At 43.8% G+C, this 19,212-nt stretch overlaps 1 protein-coding gene across 2 annotated transcripts in view; it reads right to left on the bottom strand.

Annotated features, from left to right (window-relative positions):
* LOC111140927 (teneurin transmembrane protein 2) overlaps positions 1-19,212 on the bottom strand; it is a 934,316-nt gene that overhangs the window by 247,725 nt on the left and 667,379 nt on the right. For both annotated transcript variants that reach the window (XM_022493193.1, XM_022493194.1), the window contains one exon: positions 18,577-18,815. In XM_022493193.1, the coding sequence (XP_022348901.1) occupies positions 18,577-18,815 (239 nt within the window). The remainder of the gene's footprint in view (positions 1-18,576; positions 18,816-19,212) is intronic.

The raw sequence follows: 19,212 nt of genomic DNA on the forward strand, positions 1-19,212 counted from the left end.
AGACCCGTGTTTAAATTCCAAATCTCGACTACTGACCAGTGTGTGACTGTGGGCAAGTTACTCAACCTCTCTGAATCTTGTTTCTTAATTTTAAATAGAAAAGTTAAGTCATTGGGAAGATTAGATCAGACCTTGAATGTGAAGTCCCTACACATGGCAGGTCTTGAAGAAATGGCTGACGTCTTTGTCCTTTGGAAAAGATCTAGATTCAAGGGTACTTGTCATTATACCTCCTCAGGTGAACCCTCTTCTCAGAGCACAAATTTGACCAGTTCAGTCAAATAACTTCTCAGAACTTAGCACCACAGCTTGCCTCTGTGAAGGGGATTAAGGACTCTGAGCATGAAAAAATAGCACCGGGAGACTAAGCAACAGAACCAAAGCTGACCCACAGGGGGGCAATAAATAGGTCTGAGATCTCATTTTAATTTTGATAGTAGAGGGAGAAAAAAAGTACATCTAAAGACATGATTATAAGTCAAGGAGAGGAAGATTTCTCAACCTTCACACTATTGACATCTTGGGTTGATGATTGCTTGTTGTGGGGGGCTGGGCTATACATTTAGCAGCATGTAAATAGCTAATTTGGCCCCTACTCACTACCTTCCAGTGGTGCCCGTAGCGTCTCCCCATCATGACAACCCAAAATGTCTCTAGACGTTGTCAAATGCTCCTAGGGGTGGAATGGGGGTGTGCAAAGCCAGCGCAAAGGGCAATAGAGGGCTGATGTACAAAAGGGTCTCTCTGGGGGAATGTTACTGGTGTCGATAAGCAAGTGGTCCCCCATGCACTGTAAGCCTGCATAATGTAAAAAATAGCAAAAGAAGAAAGGAAAGAATTTTGCACATTCCTGAGCTCTGACCACCTCATTAATGAGCAAAGGTCCAGGAGACTGGTTATTACTCCATCGAGACTGCAGAACAAGGAGTGATAATATTTGGACTATTTCATCAATCTGTGCCAAGGACCTCTTCAAATCAAGTCAGCTTAATGGGTAAAATATTTGATATTCTGTAAAAAGACCTAGCGGGTTCCAATCCATCCTTTTCACACAAAGCGCTATTACAGCAAAAAGAATCACAGGGAGAACAGTTATGTAAAGGAAGTGGAGATGGAGAAGGAGCCTCATTCCTGTTTTCTAGCCACACCCCCGACTTGAATACAGAAGGGCATCCCTCCTGTTACACGGGCAGCATTTGCAAAGCCCTCCACTCATCTCACACACCCAGACTATAAAAGATCTGTTAATTGGTGTAGCTGCAGAATAGGAACATTTGCATTTTACTTTCATTCTCCACTACTCCCAATGATTTTTAGAGGGTTCTTCCCCATGAACATCCCTCCTCATCCTTCATCATCTACTTATAAAAACCCAATCTTAGAGACAGTTGCTACTCGTTTATACTTCTCTCAGGACCTTTTTGGGAGCCTTTGGTCTTGAGATTATAAAACACTGTTGTAAAAGATTCTGTTGTATGTACCACGAAGCACTGAAGAGGGCAAAACTGGGAAGAAGGCTGTTCTGCATGAAAATATTCATACACATTATTTCATTATACACTTGAGAAATGACAAGTCGGTTTGCAAGAATAGTGTAAGATGTTCTCTTACAATTTTACCCATGGTTAAGAGCCTGTTCACTGGGTTCCAAACTCCACTTTAAACTTCTCCTGGATGTCTTACAACTCTCAACCGATCTTCGAGTCCTAAAAGCAGGTGCGTTTCTCTTCTAAAGAGGCTTTCAGGGTGTCGCCAGCTACAGGAATGCTATTAGGCAATAATGCCGTATTATCACGTGATTATTCTAACTGGCTGAGAAGCAGACTAAATTTAAGTGCCATTTAAAGTAACTCTCCACATTTATGATTGAGCTATGGCTTGCTGGGGATGCTCCCCACAACTAATCATCACGCAAGCATGTTATCCGATCTCCCATCTCCCTTCCTGGGGAGGGTGCAGGAGGGCTCCAAAGGCGTCAGGGGTGGGCTTATGAGAGCATCATGATATTGCCTCTCATGGAGTGGAAAAGGCAGAGACCTGACATCTGTCTTAACCTGACCAAGCGTAGAAAATGTTGCTGATTTAGGAGTCCCTAGAGACCAGCACCATGGCTTGGGGTCAAAAACTGGACAGGAATGGGATGTCCAGTCTGGCAGCTGAGGCTTACCTCTTGCTCCCCTACAGCAGAAGGGAGCCCAGAAGGGGAGAGACGTAGGATAAGGAGAAAAAGAAATCACAAAGACATAATTACTGCTAAATTGAAGCTCATCTACATGGTCAATCCAGATAATGCCTTTGGGCCAAAATTCTCTTGGTTAGTTTGGAAGCTTAAACTCCCCAGCTGAGCACACTGTTTGAGCCTGTACTCTGGCACCTGGCGTCTAAGAGGGTGTTTCATGCACTTCAATCAAATGTTAAGGCATAAAAAATAAATGGAGACTTCGGCGTGGCGCAGAGGGAGGGCAGAGGGGAGGAGGGCGCAGGCGCATTCCCTGATGTCTGGCCCTCTCCGCCTGGATCCATAAACCCACAGCCAACCTCATCCATCTGACCCTTCAGCCTGGGCACAGTGAGGCAACCTCATTTGCAGAGACACGGGCAGCTGCATTAGAGTTGAAACCTGCTCTTACGGTGAATATGCATCAGATTTATCATAATTTCAAACCTGCCTCTAACCAGCTGATCAAAAGGCAACCTTCTTCTTTGAAGATTTTCATTTGTAAGCTTCACTGCCCCAAATCGAAAAGGGTACCGGTACAGACTCCCAGGACCACATTCTGCATTTGTCAGGCAAGTGCCTTCAAGTCCTGGAGTGTGCTTGTCTATTTATAAGGGGGTATGCTGAGTTTCAGTATATAACCCGACGCCTCTTTTGGTTCATGAAATTTGCACTATGTACGAGCACAGTTACGGAGGCATTTTGCTAGCCTTTTAGAGTTCAGTTTTAACCCAATTCTGCTCTCCTTTTTCTCCACAGACTTTCATACAAAATCCAGAATGAATGCCTCAGAAGGGGTCTTGATGGGTTTTATTGGATCAAAGGGCCCTCTCATAATAAAGAAACTGCACAGAGATTTACTGAGTGCATTAAAAAAAGAATGGCTTCTTGCCAGGGCTGGTAGAATTACATGCCAATAAAAAAAATTTTTGGGACAACCGTGCTTTCAGAAAAGTGTATAGTGATTTAAAGATGGTGAGTTAATTTTTAATTTTTTGGTTCACCATTCTTGACACCACTCCTCAATAGATCTGGGTTAGAAACCTGAAGGACATATCAGGTATTTCTGTTTTCTTCATCTCCACAGTCAACACAACACAAATCATATCACAAATCTGCCTTTTCTTCTCTGGAAGGAGTCTCTCAGAGATTCACTCTGTTTCTCTGTTTCCATGGCTCCCCTTCTAATCTAGACCCTCACCAATTCACATACTCACTGATTACGGTGAATCTCCCTGTCTTCTGTCCCATTTCCCAGTCTATCCTGAATCCTCAGTCAATTAGCAAATAAATATTAATGGAGCATCTACTAGGTAACTGACACGATAGCATGTCATAGTTTTATATTATGTTCCTGCTTATGAACTTTAGGTACATCCCTATAGCCAAACTAATCAAGTTCAATCTTCTGCCAGAATTCCAGGCCATCCATCATCTGGTCCTGTTCTACCTTCCCTCCTATTTTCCACCATTCTTCACTAGGCAGCCTTCTCCTTGCTGGCTGAGCCCCTCAACTCCCCTGCACCATGCCCTGTTAATTCTGGCCTTTCCCCTACCCTGTTGCCTACAGTGCTTCTCAGCCCATTCCCATGGCCATTTCTCTCCATCCTTCCAGGGCTGGGTGGGCTGGGATCTGCACCCACCCAGCCATCCTCGCCTCTGCTAGTCCCTGGGAGTTTCTCCCTTCTCTGAACTTTAATGGCCTAATTCCTCAATTGAAACCTTAGCATTGTGATTTTTTTTCTTTTGAGTGAATGCATAGGCAGCATGAGTATCAATAGATAGCAGTATCTGCATTAAATGTCACACAGGAAGACTACGATAAAAGTACCACTATCATGATAACTATTATCAATCATTTTTTTACAGTTGAGAAAAAGGAGGTTCGTGGCATTAACTTGACTCTCCCTTAAGCACGCAGTTATTAAGGGTTCAGATGGGAACCTTGCCAAACTAAATTCAGGGCTTTCTTCACGGGACTTCTCCAATGCCCAGCTGACCCCTAAAGTGAGGGAAATTAGGTTTCCCGATCCAGGCAAACAATGACGCTGGAATTAAGAAATTTCAATGAGTCATTATTTGGGTCAAGAATGAACAGAGGCTGGGAATTCTGTGCTGAAGCATGTGCAAAAGAAAACCCATCTTAGTTTGAAATCAACTGTCCTCATCATGGGTGCGCTTCTACACCCAAGTCCCCAAACCTTTCTCAAACTCCTCCTGAAACTCTTCTCCCCAGACCCCATAGTTTCCTTGGCTACAAAGGGGCAGGGTGGGCCCAATTCAGTTTCTTGACACCTACATCTCAGTCCTGAAAAGAAGGGAGGCCAGAGTGTGCCCAGGGCTGACTTTGAGTTCCTGTAGTAGGAAAGCCTTAGATGAATAGCTGAGTTTGCTTGAAATCAAACAACAAAACTGTACGGTCCTCAAAGCAACATCTACGTGTGCGTGTTGGTGCACATACGTGGGTCAAAATAAGCTACCCACCACCAGCACCCCAAACCACGCTGATTTCTCCATCCCGGGCTTCCTTGCAGATCCGAGCAGGCACCCAATTGTGGAGCCCGACTCCAATTGTGGCTCATTAGCACAGACGACTAGAAGTTTAAGGGAAAGTGTGCCATAAACAATGCTAATCCTGACTTAAGTGGGAGAAAGCGACCTTTCTCCCTTTCCTAAAACAAATCTCTGTCTCAGCCTGCGCGGGCCCGCTTTACTATTACCCGTTAATACGTCTGCAGGCAGAAGATGCAGCTGGGGCCCCGCGAACGGGCTCCACAGTCAGGCCGAACATAATCCCTCATGTAATGAAAAACCTATTTCTATTTCTGAGGCCTCACTACTCTTCATACTGAAGAGCCTTGTGCCTGTCACACATTTATTGAAGCTTATTACTCATCTAGGCAGCGGGGCCCGGTTAGTATTTGGAATTATATTTTAAATCACAATTTTTCTATTATTTATTTTAGGATTCCAAGGCTATGGTGAAAGCATGTCAGTGTTACTCCTGATGCGCTTTCAAAGGCATTAAAGCCCCAAATCAAAATTCTTTTCGACGCAGAGAACCTTTCTGCATATGTGGCAGACCTTAAGTCAAGACACCACAGTCCCCGGGTCACCCTGGTGGGCCCGATCCTCAGGACTCTGCCATGATCACGTGGCTCAGGGGAGAGATTCCAAGTCCCTCCCCATTCAGCATCAGAGTCATCTTTCCTGGGCCACCAGCTTTGCTCCCTCCTCTCACATCATGCTCTTTTCTTTGGCTTTCGGAGATAAATGGATAGAGTCTCTTTGGAGGCTGGGGACAGGCATGTGAAGAGACGGGCTAAAACTGTAGCCTCATCATCCAGTGGAAAAATAAGAACTGGCTTAATCTAAGTCCGAGGATTTTTCTGAGCTGACCGCGGAGTCTGAGCTCCATTTATTCGCTAGGCCAAGGGTGAGCATGTGGTTTTCTGGTTCTGTAGAAGCCCATGGAAATGGTAATTGTCTCCCACCACTCATCGGGCCCCCTTCTCCTTTACATGCTCAGGAAAAAAAACACACACACACACACACACACACACGCCGTATGTGCTACAGTGACTCAAAGGAACGCCTTCCCGTATTTTTGCCCCTGTGCACGCTTGCTTTTTCTCGTGATACTTGTTTCTCCCTTGGTATCGATGAAGATTCTTTGCCATTAGGGTCTGCACCTTCCTTGGCCCCATCACACGAATGACAATCAGCCAAAACGTGACAGCATTTGCACATCTTGTCGCTTTTCATGTCTGGAGTCCTTCTCAACGTTTCCCCTAGGAGAGATGTCGGACTAGCCCTATGAAGAAAACCCCTGCTGTCTGTTTGACCTGGTCAGTGGGTTTGGAAGAGTGCAGCGACAAGCCCAGAGCCAACTGGGTCCACTCTGGGTATCTCTCCACAAGCCAGGTTTTTTGGCGTGTTCTGTCATTCTGTGTCCTGCTACTGCAGGAGTCAGAGACACTGGAAAGTGTTTGGTCAGGGGTGAGGCAGTAGTGTGTGATCAAGAAAGAATTCCAAAGGGCGTGGGTCAATTAGCCAAGGTACTCAGACATGCAATTATGAGAAGAGTTGGGGCTTGGCTTCTGTGTGATCTCTCCCCCTCGCTCTTTTTTTCCTTCATGTTTTGACAGCCTTCTCCCTGGGTGGGGTACACAACAGCTTGTTTAATAAACCCCTTAGTCATGGGAACGTGACAGACAATTCTTTTTCTTCCTTCAGGACAAATTTAGTCACAGATACTTCAGTTGGGTCCACTCTCCAATTTGCCTCTGACATTAAAACAAGCCATTGGTATTTCACTACAATACAGAGAGCACTGCTGGGTCAGCTGACCTTTCCAGAGGCTTAATTCCTGTCAGTTTTGAAGAGAAGAATAAAATACCATGCAATCGGCATCCACATCTCCACAAAAGAAATAGAGATATTTTTCTCCCAGACAAGGCCAAGACCATGAGCCCTTGGGTATACTTTTGCCCTGACCACCCCAACCTAAAGACCCAAGGCAGGGAGGCAAGGGGTGTGGGGACAAGAGTGGGATAAAGGACGTTTTTTAAAAAGTCTAACATTAAATGAACTGGAATGTATGTATATTCCTTTAAAAAAAATTAAATCTGACAGAGTAGGATACATCTGGACTTGCTGTGAGGATACTGAAAGGCAGACCGTGTAGAAGAGGGGGTGGGAGGGGAAGAAGTGGCGACATTCACATCTGTGTGAATGCAAACTTTGTGAAAGATTAAACCTTTGGAACCAGGGTCAGAAGCTAGTTTCCTTCAAGTCAGAGCAAATGTACCTGTCAAAATGTTTCATTAAAATGTACACCTATTGGGGGCGCCTGGGTGGCTCAGTTGGTTAAGCACCTGCCTTCCGCTCAGGTCATGAACCGAGGGTCCTGGGATAGAGACCCACATCGGGCTCCCGGCTTTGCTGGGAGCCTGCTTCTCTCTCTTCTGCTCCCCCTGCTGTGTGCTCCTCTCTCTGTCAAATAAATAAATAAAATCTTTTTTAAAAAGTTTTAAAAAATGTACACATATTGAAGACTGTTCCTGAACATTTGAGGCAGGATTTGTAGGAGTAGTGGTATGGGGGCACCACTCACACACATGCCAAATAGGGGGGCTGACCTCCTGTCCTTTCTCTTTCCCTGCCTCACTCCCCTGCCCAACCCCTCTGAACGTCCCACCTCCAGACTTGGGTGAGTAGTAAGTGGCTGTCAGCCTGGGCATACCCATGTCCTATCTGAGACCATAAGACATGCCCAGTTAGGAATTAGGAAACCTTTCCAAATGTTAGAAGTTCATAATCCCTTGGATTTGGTTGGGAGCTAAAACTGTCAGGTCGCCTCCGATATTCCTACTGGGCCTTCCTTTACACTATGAAGAGAGGCAAAATAAGGCAGAGAAAGGATGTAGTATAAAATAATACTCTTCCCTTATGTCCATTTCTGATCAAGATTGAGTAGAAGACTTTCACGAATGCTCTCACTTGATTGAAAAACAAATATACTTGCTTCCTAGCTTCAAGGGTCATTCTAAAGACAACACATCTGAAGAGAAAAGTGATTTTTCTAAGCCTAGCTTTCAATGCTCCCCTGGGAGCCAAAAGGCATATTCATTCTTTCCTTCTCTTATATCATTTGCAGTAGCAAAGGCTGTACTGGAATTACATGAGTATCAATTAGACCCAACAGAAGATAAACCAACCTTAGTAAGAAATGATTTTGTAGGAGGTGATTTTCATGCCCCCCCCATAAGATACACTGTATTTGAAATATAGACGGATGTTCAACATTAGACACATTATTCTCATCTATTAGGCAAGGGCCTGCTGTGTCTATAAATTCAATTTCCTTTATCATGGTGGCTTTCTGGTTTATTTGGATAAATGTTGAGCTGTCCACTGTTATTTATCTAAGTAGTTCATGAGGCAACCGAAAGTTTAATGATGTAAGATGAGGGGGTGAAACAGCACCTCCAAGCAATTCTCATGGATTGCTTTTCATCTCATTACCTTGGTTGGACTTATTGGTTCAAGAAATCATGCAGAAGATTATGTGTCATTTGATGTGCTGGGTGTCACTGTTCCCCCATTTTGGTGTCTTCTAATTGTTCCATGTTTTATCCTGCTTAGCGGATGGCATCTCATAGCTGGCATTGCTCAAAAGCATTTCTAATTACTCTGTTCACAGCTTCTTATGCCTTTTCCTTTACTTTTTGTCTTAACTCCAACCCATTCTTTTTGGTACATATTCTTTTTTTTTTTTTTGGCTCTTCACTGCTGTGTTCCTGAGGAGTATAAGCTAATCACAGGCAAGCTTCTTTGTTTGAGATGCTTTACAGTTTTTAAAGTAAATTCAAGAGGAGATAATGCCTTCATTTGACAAAAACAGACTGGCTAAAAATAGACACAAACGTCCTCAATTTCTTATTGTGTAATGGTTAGACCACTTCACATTTCCAAGGGGAAGAAAGGATGGCTGGCCATTTGCTCGTACTGATGAGTTAATAAAAAGGTTTTTAGTATAGAAGCTTCTGTTCCCTGATGGGCCTGGGAAAAATGAAACGCAAATGTCTTAACATCACGGCACATATCGTTTATGCAAAACATAACTTACCTAGGCTCTCTCAGCTTTCCTATGAAGTGTTCTATTTTATGGGGTTGCTTATGAGACCCTAGGTCTAGGAGAAAATCGTGAGTAAAAGTGTCCTAGATTCTGAGGCTGGTCAGCAGGTTCCAGCATATAATGTGACCAGCCAACCACTTGCCTAAAGAAAATTTCTTGTGTTATGGAAAAATGTAAAATTAATAAGTTTAATATATTTTAAATTAATAAAAAATATATTATATGACTATACAAAGCTGCGCAAAGATTTTTCACGTCTTTAATCTACAATTCCTCTCAAGAGAAGAGAGAGCTTTCTCAAGGAAGTATACTAAACTTCTTATTAAAAGAAAGTTTAAATACATGAACTCTAACTCAGTGAATGCCCTACCGGTGTAGGTTTGTAAAGTTTGGGGCACAAGGTAGCCTTAAAACCAGTTTCAGCAAAGCTTCTAATTCAAAGGCACACCAAACTTCTTGGCGAGATGTTATTTTGTTTATCACGGCCTGAAGCAGAGTGCATTTGGCACACTGTCACTTACTTTCCCTCTGGAATATAAGCAAGTCTAATCTAAACTTCACTAACGTGCCTCTAAAACGTTCATGGTGTAATATAAGTAAGCGAACTGATAGGATTGCATCATGACCGCAAAGGCAAAAGCAAGGTAGTATGCCTTTCTTTCATAAAGATCAGAGTCCCTAGGGGAGTGCCAAACATGTTTGTACAAATCTTACTACAAATGACCTAACTCCACTGAAAACCCATCCCAAGGGAAGGGCCGTCCCTAACAGCTGTGAATCAAGTTATGATGAAAGGAAGGCAAAGATTGGAGGCAAAGCAGATCCTCCCTTCTCATCCGTAGCTTCGGATTTTAGGGAATAAAAGCCTTTGAAAGATGATGCATATTATGCATCATATAAACTTCTCTTTCCAAGAAAGGAGGACACTATTTTCTTTGGCAAAACTCTATCCTCATCATCACGTAGCTTCGGACTGCTGTGTTTTTTGAGACATTCTGATATTTACATATTTATTTAAGGCTAGAAGTTGATAATAAAAAAATGAAATTAGTGGAACATGCAATGCATTATCCTCTCTTTTATGGTAATATTAAATACGTTAATGTAGTTGATGGACCATTTGCTCTCCTAATGCAGAGGATCTTAATATGAGACACTGATTTAATAAATGATTTATTTGATGAAGAAAGGGCTCAGGCAAAAATTCTGTGTGTCTGTTCTTAACAATCAAAATGTGAATTTTCTAGAAAGGAATTTTCAGGGAAGGGTACAAGAAGTATGACTTAAGGTGACCTTAAGAAAAATACAAATGTTCTAAAAGTTCACTTCAGGGTCAAATTTCTGTTGTACGAGGCTACACAGCTAAGTAGGGCATTTCAGAGCACAAAGGATTTTGCATGGCTTGTGTACACAGACCTAATTCACCATATAATAGTCCTTTTCTCTATTTGGTGCCTTGTAGCAATTGCTTCATATCTTAGCACATCCTCATTTACAAGGAAGCAGCCAACAGACTTTCAGATTTATGCCATTATTTGCTTCTTCACCTTGAACTCCAACTAAATTCTGCTATACTTTTGTAATATGAGTGCCAAATGGTGGCTGTATGCCAGACACAAACACTTCCCAGTTTCACTCAGCTAGCTCTCTCGATTTCAGGGAATCACAGATTCCTGCTAGAGGACTTAAATGTGGTGCTTACACATCCCCCCTAAGTGTTCTGTCGCCTAAATGCTTTCTAACTTGGAAATGCAATTTGGGAACAGAGGCAATTACAGCATCAGGGAACCAGAAATTTCCTTTTACATGAGAGAACCAGTGAAATTAGGGACCAAGGATTCTGGGTACTTGATAATGCTGTCAACAAATGATCCAACATATCCCTAACCCTAATCGGCATTTATTAATTCAAAATATATTTATTGATGCTTACAAGGTGTTAGGCACAGTTCTGGAGATACAATGATCCAAGAATCTGGTTCAGACTTTGCCATGGACTTGGTCAAGGAGTGTGGTAGCCAATACAATCATCATAATAAGCTTCTATTGTGTGCCAGGTTCCACCACACTTCATTGATGCTAAAACTCCGAGCTTTTCACCTTTTTTTCCTCTTTGAAATCAGAATGCATTTTATAACTGGTGATTCTGTATAATCGTGGCTAGCCAGGCAGCACACTGGTCTGCCGGTCTGACTATGGACCTATCAATTCACATGGTTGTATGTCCTTCCAACTGGTCTGTGACTACCTCTTTCCCAAACTACAAAATAAAACTGATAAATGCGAAGTACTTGTCAGGACTTTGGGGATATGCGCAGCAGTGACATTTCTCATACTTGAGGACACACTGCATTTGAAGAAAAGTTATATACATATACAATTTTAGTCAACACCTGAAACATCTTTACAAGGTAGGAGCTATTCCACTGTTATGGGTAAGGAAACTAAGGCACACAGAGATTAAACAGCAAGCCCAAGTCTTTTAAGCATACAAATCAGAATTTGAACACAAGTCTATCTGACACTAAAGCCCGTGCATGTGCTTTGTGTTACATTGAGCTGGTTCTTTTCTCTTCTTTCTTTTCTTTTCTTCTCTTTTCTTTCTTCTTTTCTTTTCTTCTTTCCCCTTCCTCCCTCCCTTCTGTCCTTCCTAGATGGGGGAGGGGCACAGAGCGAGGGAGCAAGAAAATCTTAAGCAGGCTTCACACCCAGTGTGCGAGCCCCATGTGGGGCTTGATCTCACAACACTGAGATCATGACCTGAGCCGAAATCAAGAGTCAGATGCTGAACCTACTGAGCCACCCAGGTGCCCCAACTGGTACTCTTCTATTTACCACAGCAAGAACCTCTGCAGTTGTGTTATGGGTAAAAATGTAGAAGGAAATAATACTTAGAGTACATTGGATGCTATATCCAGAAATCTATATTATGCAACAAGTAAAAATAAACAAACACATGCATGACTTAAGAAATGAGGAATTTAAAGGCTTCCTGTGGAAGGTAAAGGATCTGTGTGCTTGGTGACCACCCTAAGTGATCAAGTCAAATAAACTGAGAATGTGGAGAGAGACACAATAATGTCAGAGTATCCTGTTACTGCTTCTCGAGAGAACACAGTCACAGAGAGATTTCAGGACAAAGGCTTCAATGGTGAGTTAAGGGATAGATCGGTGGTGGACACTCCATACGCATTCACCCGACACAGGCTCCATGGCGCCACAAAGTCCTGGGCTGGCGGATTCTACTGACGCCCTAACTCCCTGTCACAGTGCTTGAGGGGTGTGCCACGCACTCTTCCCTGGTTTTGCATTAAGATGGTCTACAGACGAAGGACCAAGTGTTGTTTCCTCCTTCTCGTCTATGGAGCTTGCCGGCAAAGGCGAGGAAGCCCCGTGTTGGATGACTACCTTGATTTCCAACAGGTGCCTCATAGTGGAAAGCAAAGAACTTCCCTGAATGTCAGACACAGATACACATGCTGCCACATGGCTGCTAGGTGATGGTGACCTAGCTAATGACTTAATTTACTTTCCATAAATTGTCAGATCCTGTGAAATTGGGTGTGCAATTACGAAATGGGAGCCCCACTGCCAAAGACTCACCAGTGTGTCAGTGCTGACAGGACTTCATTATCTGGTTAAGAGCACATTAGCATATCTAAAGTCTGTTACTAACATCAGAGCTGACAACATGGCTGGGTCCCCTGACTTCTCTGTGGGCAGGCCTCCTCTTCTCTGTGGAGCTCACTACAAGATTTGACCAACGGGGGTCAGAGGAGTTGGGTGGAAATGTTATTTGCAGGATTGTTCGGATTTAATCACCAGCCTTTTGCGTTTTAGAAACAGGAGGTAAACCTGTATTGTCAAATTCTTGCAGGGGGTTTAGCGCCTCTCTGGATAGTCAAAGAACAGTGAGTCTGAATGAGAGGGCCACCATTTTTCCTAGGCTGTAGCCTCACAAAGGATGCTGGGTAAGTGTACTGTTCTCATCCTTTTTTCTGTCATTTTCTTTATGTTTTCCCCAAATCTGCTCTGTTCAGTGAGATGGGAATACACAAAATAGCAGCTCTGAATGCCAGATTCATCAGTAGGAGTCTCAACATATCAATTTTCAAGTGTAGCAACTTTAAACACATTGTAGGCTTTTAGTTTCCATAGAAAATAATCTCTCATTGTTTTCAAAAGAAACTGAAAGCACCCCAAATTACCACACTTTTAACATCCTGACATGTTGATGGCCCGTGTTCTTCCCAGATCAAAGTGAGAGTGGCAGAAGACAGAGCGTTGAGCAGCTTACTTAAAACATAGTATTTCATATTTGGCAGGAATTACTGTAGTGAAAAAGACAAGGTGACTTTCTAATATATATATGTATTTTAGTTTGGCAGAGATCTGAAGAGCTAAAAACTAATTTAGGATGACATAAATGCTCTTATCTTTTCCTCCACTCCCTTTCCTTCCCAACCACGAGAAGAGCTTTTGACAGAAACTCAGCATATGTTACGTATTGTCTTTAACTTGCGGGTGATAGTCTGAATCCTGTGTCATGGTGAACTGTTGTGTTGACTCTCATCTGAGAATTTCTAGGATTATTTGGATTTCAACAGTGAAGTCATCCATCACAAGCACCTCTCTTCCTTGACGTGGGGTAGCTGTTGAAGAACTTTGGTGTCTTTTAAGGAAACCAGATCTATCCAACCTTAACCTAGGACGAGGCAGCTATGTCCTTCAGTGAACCTGCACCCTTACCACCTGTTGGGAAACCCCGACAAAGAAGTTGGAAACCCCAATAAAGAAGGCACCAGGGAATGAGGCAAATTTGAAAACAGGCAGTGATTCTGCAGAGGAACCCGGGGTGACTGAAGACTGATGATGAGGGAGTATGTGGCAAAGTTTTTTGGCAATTCCATACCACCCAAGAGTTGAAGCTGTGTTTCATGCTGTCTATTAGGATGGACATTTTTACCCTTTGGAAAGTTTTCAAAGAGAAAAGTGGCTTGCTTTTTCTACTTTTTGGTTTGGATCAGAAAGTCAGGTGTAATTATTCATTACAAAGTGGGATTGCCAGCCTCAGAAAATAATCACCTGCTCCATTTACAGCGGACATAGAGTTGGACTCTTAGTTAGGCTGAAAGCAGATTTCCTTCCTTCCTTCCTTCCTTTTTTTTCTTTTTCTTCCTTCCTTCCTTCCTTCCTTCCTTCCTTCCTTCCTTCCTTCCTTCCTTCCTTTCTTTTTTTCTTTCTTTCTTTTCTGTAAAAACGGAGATACTCTGAAAAGGTATTTTTAGGAAAAGAATAGTAATATAATCCAGGAGGGGTTGGCAAACTGTGGCCCAAGGACCGAATCCAGTCTGCCACCTGTTTGTGTGTTTTGAACAGCATATGAGCTAAAGAATAGTTTACCTTTAAAAAGTTTTTTTTTTGGGGGGATTCCTGGGTGGCTCAGTTGGTTAAGCAGCTGCCTTCGGCTCAGGTCATGATTCCGGCGTCCTGGGATCGAGTCCCACATTGGGCTCCTTGCTTGGCAGGGAGCCTGCTTCTCCCTCTGCCTCTGCCTGCCACTCTGTCTGCCTGTGCTCGCTCTTGCTCCTCTCTCTCTGACAAATAAATAAATAAAATCTTAAAAAAAAAAAAACTAAAAAAAAGGTTTTTTTTTCTTTAAAAACCAAAAGAATAATATTTCCTGACACATGGAAAGTACATAAAATTTGAATTTCGGTGTCCATACTTAGAGTCTCCCAGCACACAGCCACGTCTGGCAGTGGCTATGGTAGCTCTTGCCATAGGAGGGCAGAGCGGAACAACTGAGATGAGACCACATGACCCTCAAAACCAAAAACATCTATGATCTGGCGCTGCACGGAAAATGTTGTTTTCTGACCCCGATAACAGACGATGCTTGGGAAAACAGCCACCTAAGGACAGGCTAGGAGACTGAGGAAGAGAGACGGTTTCTCTCCACTGTGGGAATCATCAGAAGATGGTTTGGGAAGGAAAGGAACTAATTATTCTCCCTTGTTAATGAGGATAAAATCAGATTCATGGAGTCGATGCTACAAAAGGGATCATTTAGGTCTCATGCAGTATTTGGAAATAACCAGGAGAGTAATCAGGAGACCCAGGACCCAGTCTTACCTTGCAACTAGCCAGTCACGTGACTGCAGGCACTCTGGGTTTCAGCATCAACTCCGTGAAATGACCGTAATACGCTGATTTTATTTTCTGATAGAGCGTATAGTGGGGGCTGGGATTAGGGCTCACATTTGATAATTACATAAAGGTGCTTTCAGCGAAAAAGCCGACAGTTCTCAACAAATGGAAGTTGCCAATCAGTTATTGTTATGTGTGCTATGAGGATAAAGACACAGTAGCGTTGCCATAAAACAGGGGAGGAATTCTATATTGGTTACATGATTCAGAGACTGAGGGATCTAGAGGGATTTCTGGCATCGCAGGCCATGAGAGCACTTGAGGGGCCCTAGCATGTAAGACAAGTTCCCAAGAGGGAAGCTCTCTTGCATTTCATAGCCAGTACTCCCAAGAAAACATGTGGACCAGGGGCTGAGTGATGCACAGAATGGTCCCCAAGGGGTTTATGCAACTTTTCAGAGAAATTTACTCCAGGAAGTTATGTACACTGGAAGAATCTAACATAGGAAAAATCTGACTGGAGAGTGCATCCTAAAAGATCTTTGTCCTCAGTTGTGTCAGGAGGAAATGGGGTATCTTTCCTGAGTTGGTGAATGCCTACATCTTCCAATGTGCACAAGGTTGACCTTAGTCTGCTTTCACACTCACTCGCGTGCTGGATGTATGGAAGGACTCGTCACGGGGCTGAACTTTTCCAGGTGGCTCATTTCTGGAGTCTTCTCTTCATGGGTTTGAACATGCAAGGAAGGTAATTTGATTTAATTGTCACAGCTCCTGGCAGGCCTGAACCCAGTGCCTATCCATAAATATCTCAAGGTTGATGCTTCAGTTCCAGGACTTACCCTGTTTTACTGGAACATGGAGTCATGTATGAACCAGAATGAGCTCAGGTCTTAGAAACTTGTGTGTCCTTAATAGGAGGGCTTTGATTTTTAGGTTGCCTTTCTGCCCTTCCCTGATGACTCGTTTTCTCGGTGGGCACAATCGCTCATTGCTCCCAACAGCATTTTTCTCTGTGTTTATAATGCACTGTTTATGCCCCTGCAGCTCTGTAATTAATAATATACAGCTTTTCATCTTCAAAGTGATTTATACACATTAATTAATCCTCACCATACTTTGGAGTTTTTGCACGTAAATAACCATCATGCTTCCGGATTTTACTTAGGAAACTTAGATGCAGAAGGAAAACAATTTTGTCAAAGCAAAGGAGAACGGGATCACTGGGTCAAGATCAGCATTCAAGACTGTGACCCCTCATGGTGACTGCAGAGCTGCCGTCCCCTCTGGAGAGCAGGCCTCTGGCTCCACACTCGCCACCATCACCGCTGGGGACACTGGCCCCCACCATCACTCGTTTTGAGTCATCAACTATGCTTTAATACTCCAGGGTTAAAGAATAATCTTACCTAAAGCATACATAATAGAAAATGATAGATTATAATCTAATAAACCATCCTAAGATGCTCAGGTCCAGCTTCCAGTAGCCTCCAGACGGAGGATAAATATGTTTCCTAATCCATCATTTACAAGTTACATACCGAATTAAAACATTTAACTCTCACTGTATGGTTTCCCATTTATGTAATCACCCTACAAAAAGCTATTATATTTTAACTATCAAGCTCAATACATCAGGCAGTAGTCATCTATCTCTCTCTGGCAAGTAGAGTAGGAGGTACACTGGGGATGGTATTGGCGGAGGTGAGTAGTGCCTCAATTTCTGTATCTGGGCTCCCCATGGTGCCCAGCAGCTCAGCAGAACATTAAGTCTGAGAAGTGAGCTCATGGACCCTTTTTGAAGTTTCTGACACAAAGCCAAATCATGCAAAGACCATGAAGGCAATTCAATTTGCTTCTACCATGCCTCCTTGAACAGTTACCTGGGGAAGTACACAAAACTACCTCTAATGACGCAAAGGATTCTACACAAGTGGCAGAGCATGCAACGGACACCCTACCCCTCCCTCAAGTCAATCCATTACTCCATCCTTCATCAAGAGCAAGTGAGAAGCAGATATGACTTTAAATTAGGGGTACATGGATGTCAGATCTCAGTCCCCACGTGGGGCTGGGGTTTATAGCATCAAGGCTTTTGCAAAGTTCCAGATAAACATGGTACCTTTCCCCAGAGTGTCACTTTTGGAGGGCATTCCTAGGAGATGCGACTGGTAAGAAATGTAAAATGGATTTTTCTGTATTAAGGTTCGCATAGCGATCTTATGGAAGACAGTGACAACTTCACATCAGTTTTTGGCTAGTGATGGCCTTGGGCAGAGCCCCAGATTACTGGGGACGCAAGGCTGCCTGCTCTCGCCATCAGGCAAGCTTGCATAGAATGGTCTGGGAAGTCCTGGACCAATTCCTTCTCTGGAAGATACCACACTGGCTGTCTGAGGAAAAAGGAAGTGTGAAAGCCCCAGTGTTGAGGGAGAAGGGACAGAGTCCCTTGATCAGGATGGTCTTTTTCCCTCAGCACAAGTACTGAGAAGAATTTTGCAGCTGGCCTCTTTCTGCTGGTGTTTTTATAGGCTTGCTTTGCAACATGGCGCAGCCCAACTAGAGAGGCATATCACAGCTGCCCTGAAACCAAGCTGGAACCATCAAGTGTTTCAAATACACTTGAACAAACATCACTGTGGCCTCTGCCTGGGCCGGGAGCTCTGCCATTGGTAAGCCCAGTTCACAGAGAAGCAACACTGGGGCTCTCAGTTGGGGCCAGGAGCTGTGAGCAGGCTTTGTGGCCAGCCCAGGATGCTCACATGTGTGGGGAGCCCTACCTCTGAGCTCTTGCATCCACTGCTTGCCAGAGTTACAGGGCTACCCCCGATGGATGCAAACCAACATCCCTGGCATAGGAAGAAAGATAACCCAGCAACCTCACCAACCTGCTACCCTAAGTTATAATCTGAGTTCGCAGAAGCACAGCTGGCTCGAGACATGAACCTGATGCAAAACTGTGGCGCAATTCAAGTTGAGACTAAGGGGGCAGAAGCTAAGGAGGGGATGTGGGCAAGATCCACAGCGTGTGTGGGTGACCTGATTCCCTACAGAGACCCGACTGGACTGCTCAATCCTGTTTCTGTTCCACATCTCTGGAAATAAGCTGGCTACTCAGCTAGATGTTCTCTTTGAATCAAGATGCTCCCAGACACGCTGGTCATTATTCCTCTATTCGGTTTTTGGTGGAAGTTAATCCATGTTGCATGCATTTTAGAACACAGACCTGGGTTAAAATCCAGAGATGGAAGAGACTAGAAGGCCAGTTTGAGAATGAGGGATGGCTTTGGAGAAACAACAATTTTGAGCTCGTCTCCAAGAAAGAATACGGTAGGGATGCTTACTTACACATCTGATAAATGTTATTTAGAATGTTGAGGAAGAAGCTCATCATATTTAAACACATTTCAGGAGAGAAAAAGCACTCCCATCCCTCCCTCATTGTTTACATCTTTCGGGAGCCAACAAGCAAGCTGTACGGACAAGAGAAGCCTGCTGTATTCACAAGTCCATGGCCTCTGCCCCACCCCTCACGGCCAGGGTCATGGAGCAGGCTGCCCTGACTTACCGATGAAATACGCCAGCAGGATCGCCAAGAGGAGGGCTGCGGCGATGGCGGACAGGGCGGCGCATTTCCAGCTGCAGTATTTAGAAGGCTTCTTCAGCTTGAAGGCCTTCCTGGAGAAGGTATTCCGGGGTAGCAGGCGGGGCGGTGGCGTGTAAACGGTTCCTGAGGTCAAAGGGTATCCCGGAGACGAGCTGCTAAACAGGGGTGTGCTCCCCGAGGAGGTCTTAAAGAGAAAGTGCCTGGTGAGGAAAAGGGAAAGAGTCAGCATGGACACGGCTGGCTCCTGGGGGACATCTAGCTGCCTTTTCTTTCACTCTGCTTTTATAGTTCTAGTACGGTCCCAGGACCCAGCTCTACCTTGTCAAGGACAGAAGGGCAAAGATTTCATTTGATGTTGACACAAATTAATTCCGTAAACTCACAACATTTTCTGTGTTCCCATATAGGTCTAGATTTTACCTTCCGCAACAATTCTGCAAAGTATTCAAAGCAAAAATGGAAACTGGGTGACTGTCTGTCACTTGGAGATGACGACGACGATGATGATGGCGCAAAGCAGTGTTGTGTATTACAACTGTATTTGGAGAGGCACTAGAAATAGACTCTCACAGGTACTCATAAACTAAGTATTAAAAT

This window comes from Enhydra lutris, unplaced genomic scaffold (assembly GCF_002288905.1).
Source record: "Enhydra lutris kenyoni isolate GAN:26980312 unplaced genomic scaffold, ASM228890v2 scaffoldscaffold5, whole genome shotgun sequence".
NCBI lineage: Eukaryota > Metazoa > Chordata > Mammalia > Carnivora > Mustelidae > Enhydra > Enhydra lutris.